The following is a 3,777-nucleotide window of genomic DNA, read 5'->3' as shown; positions in this document are numbered from 1 at the left end:
CAGAGGGTGGGAGGGAGCCCCGCCACCCTCGCCGTGCCCCCTTGCCGGGACGCCGGGCTCGACGGCTTCTCATCTCACTCCCAGATCCCAGATCTCGCCCCCCTTTGCTGGGCTGCTCATGCACCCTCTCTGGGCGGCTTTGGGGGTAGGGACCGCCCCATGCTGAGTCTCCAGGGGTAGCAGCCCCCCTCTCTGAGCCTTGCTCATACCCCGAGCTGCCCAGAGCCTGGCTCTGCCCTTCTGGATGCCCGGGGCCACTTCCAGCCCGCCCCACCTGGAGCTGAGCACACCCGGGTCTCTAACGCACTTCCCCGGGGCGCCATCTCCACCCCCTGTCTGCGTTCTCTCCCCCTCCAGCCCAACCCTGTCTGGACCCCATCCCTATGCTGGGCCGCTCCGGGATGGGGGCTTGCTTTTCACTGATCTGTTTCCCCCACCCGCCTCGCTGCAGAAGAGAGAGGGAGGGCTGAGCAGGGCGGGAGGTGACCCAAATCCCTGTCCCCAGTGGGTCCCAGCCGCCCCCACCTCTTTGCTGCTTTGCTAGGCTACCCTCGGGCACTGGCACACCCTCTCTGGGCAATGTTGGAGGTCTGCTTCCCACACCCCGTCTCTCGCCCTTTAGTAAGACTCTCTGACTCCCCGTGGGCATGCCACCCAAGGCCTCCACATCTTCTCCCCTATCCCTGCTGCTCCACCGTGCGGTGGCCCTCGGTTTCCCACTCAAGAAACTAACTCGGGGAATTTGGTCTTCTCCGTGGAGCAGCAGTGCTGCATTCAAGGCCTCCGTGGGGACGCCACCCCGTGGGGACGCCACCCCGTGGGGACACCACCCCGTGGGGTGGCAGCAGCAACTGTCAGGGCCACCCCTAGGGGACAGGTAAGGAAGCAGACCGTCCAGGAGGGCAGAGACTTGTCCAAGGTCATACCCCTGGCAGGCAGCCACGACAGGGAGGGGGACCCAGAGGACATTCTTCTCACCTCCATCGTTCCCCCGAGTTTGGCTCGAGCCCAGCCTTCTGCTCCCACACTCGCCAGGAGGTGCCCAGAGGCAAAGATTCCCAGGGCCCTCGGCCTAAATTTATTACCCAAGCGGCTGGCCCTGCCCCAGTGCCCGGCAGCCCCAGGAGAGAAGCCACGTTGGAAGGGCGGGCGGCGCTCCCAGCCCCAGCAGGTGGCAGTCATGCCTGTGGTGGGGAGCGGACATCCTGCGCTTAGTCCCTGCCTGTCCCCAAGGCCGGTGCACCTGGCAGTCGAAGGAATGAGCCCTCTGGGCGAGGGGAGGAGGTGGGCTGGGAGAGGGCTGGCTGTCGCCCTGGTTTGGGGGGGTGTCTGTTCTCCCTGGGGGGGGGGTCTCGGAAACCAGCAGATCCAGGCTCCGAACCTGGCTCTGCTGATTTCACCCTGTGCAACCTGCACAGGAAGGGGGGGGTTGCCTCAGTTTCCCTTTCTGTTGCATGAAGTTTGCATCATCCCTGGACTGGGGCTGAGAGGGTGGGACGGGGTGGACGACTTGAGCAGCCTGGTTCGGGTTCTTTGAGCCCAGAGGCGGGACTGGGGTGGCGGGGACAGTGCTGTGCAGTTAGGGGCTCACACAGCTCACTGCAGGTGCCTGGCACCCCACCACTGCCCACCCGGAGGTGCGCGTTCCAGGCGGTCCCTCCGGGGGTGCCAGATATAACACAGATGCCCAGTTAAATCCCCAGTTCGCATAAACAACGAGGAATCTTCGTTCACATAAACAACGAGGAATCTTCCTCCCTCCCTGTAGCCGGGCCGGCTCGTGCAGGGGGCCTGGAACGCGGAGGGAAAGCCCCAGCCTGACGTTCTGCCACCCAGGCGTCAGCCCCAAGCCTAGAACACGGGGACCTCGGGGACTCAGGGAGGATCCAGGGTGGGCGGGCACCCACCCAAGGGCCAAGACCCTCCCGGTGCCAGAAGTTCCTCCGTTCATGCTTTGCCCCCCCCCCCCGCCTGGCTTTCGGGGGCCCTGCCCGGGTCTCTGTCCCGTGTCCTAGGAAGGATGTCACGCCACTTGCAGAGGGGAGTGGCGGAGACGGAAGCAGCGCTCCCGCCCGAGGCCACCCTTGTCCATTGTGAGGACAAGAAAAGAGGACTGTGTGGGTGACAGGGCGGGTGCAGACGGGCACACGGACCTGCTGGCGGTCTACACCCCCAGGCGCTGCACACGAGTCCCGCCCGTGTCTACACGCGGCGGTCCCCAAGGGCACACGCGAGGTCAGGGCCTGCACACGGCCCTTGTCCCATCGCACCTACAGCTGCAAAGGAGTGGGCGCCAGGGGCGGGTGGGGAGTTGGGCTAGGGTCTCACCCTCGGGATGTGTTTTCCAGTTCTCTACCCCAGGGCCATGGCTGTGTCTCCCAGTCCTGTCTGTCTCTGTCTCTGTCTCTCCTCTGTGTGTGTCTGTCTCTGTCTCTGTCTCTCTCTCTCTCTCGCTGGCCTCTCCCGGGGTCTCTCCTCACTTCTAGGTCTCTTTCTGTCTCTCCTGGGGCAGGTCACCGGGACCTCGGATCCAACCTCTTCCACCCCCCAACCCCCCCCCCCGCGCCGCGGGGGCCGCCCGGGCCAAACGCCCAGGTCTAATCTCCATCTGGCCCCACTCGGCACCTCAGGGCCAGAGCCTAATTCCTTGTGACAGCCGAGCCAAAAGACCCCGGGTCCCAGAGGCCAGCCTAGCTCTGCCAGGCCCCGGGGCGGGGTGGGGGCGGGATCTGCAGCCTCCCCAGCACCCATCTCAAAAAAGAAACCAAGCGCCTCTGTGGCCCGCCCCCCAGATCCCACCGCTGCACCAGGGGCGTCTGACCGACACAGGGGAGGGGCTTACACTGGGCCAGGCGGGCGATCCGGGCGTCCAGGGCGCGGGGCAGGCGGCGCAGCGGGGCCAGCCCGGGCCTCAGACGGTGGCTGAGAAGCAGACCCTCCCGGCACATCCAGAAGGACAGCACGGAGCTGCACAGCACCGAGGCCAAGGCCGCCGCCTTCCAGCGCTGCATCCTCAGCCTGCGGGCACGGGACGGCCAGCCGCGCGCCCCCCGTCCGTCCGTCCGTCCAGCAAGCGCCGGGCGCTGAGGATGCCGCGGGGCCCTGGGCTTCGAACGACTCCTGCTCAGTGGTCAAGAATCACACAGAAATGATTCATCAGGGGACCCCAGGGGACCCCAAGGGACAGGGCTGTGGAGAAGGGGGCCGGGGCGGGGGCTGGGCTCTGGGCTGGGCAGGACCCACCCCCATCTGGGGACCCCGGGGCACTTTCCTGAGGAGCCGGGCCCAGAGTCCGGACTCGAACCAAGGCAGGAGCTGGCCAGGCAGAGGACAGTGGCATCGCAGGCGGGGACACAGCCAGTGCAATGGCCCTGAGGCTGGCCCGAGCTGGGCGCGCCAGGAGCCCAGGGGAAGAGCGGCGGAAGGTGAAGACACTCCCGGCAGGTGGCACTGTGGGACAGGGCGAGGAGGTGGCACTTAGGGCGGCCTGGGAGGCAGGATCCTGGGGTGGACCCTGCGTTCCCTACCTTGGGTGACTCCGTTCCCCCCGGGGCCCCAGTGTCCCCTCCACCCGCACAAACTGGCATCCAGAGGTGGGCAGGGACGGACCAGCTGTCCTGACGTCGAGTCCCACCTCCCCGAACTCTCCTTTCCCGCCCTCTTCGCTCTCAGTCGCAGCCTGGACGGCGCCTCCTCCAGGAGGCCTTCCCTGACGGCCCCCCCATGTCCCCTCCCCCCGGCCTCAGGCCAGGGCCCCCGCCCACGCCCTGCGCGTCC

At 67.0% G+C, this 3,777-nt stretch overlaps 1 protein-coding gene across 1 annotated transcript in view; it reads right to left on the bottom strand.

Annotated features, from left to right (window-relative positions):
* Positions 1-3,076, bottom strand: part of NRTN (neurturin) — a 3,669-nt gene extending 593 nt beyond the window's left edge. Inside the window, exon 1 of the mRNA XM_021708943.1 lies at positions 2,843-3,076. Within this exon, the coding sequence (XP_021564618.1) occupies positions 2,843-3,011 (169 nt within the window). The 5' untranslated portion in view covers positions 3,012-3,076. The remainder of the gene's footprint in view (positions 1-2,842) is intronic.
* Positions 3,077-3,777: the final 701 nt, after the last annotated feature.

This window comes from Carlito syrichta, unplaced genomic scaffold (assembly GCF_000164805.1).
Source record: "Carlito syrichta isolate Samal-C Ts95f unplaced genomic scaffold, Tarsius_syrichta-2.0.1 Scaffold153613, whole genome shotgun sequence".
Classification (NCBI taxonomy): domain Eukaryota; kingdom Metazoa; phylum Chordata; class Mammalia; order Primates; family Tarsiidae; genus Carlito; species Carlito syrichta.
Note: the sequence above shows the minus strand (reverse complement) of the source record. Positions and strands in the feature narration are given on the sequence as shown.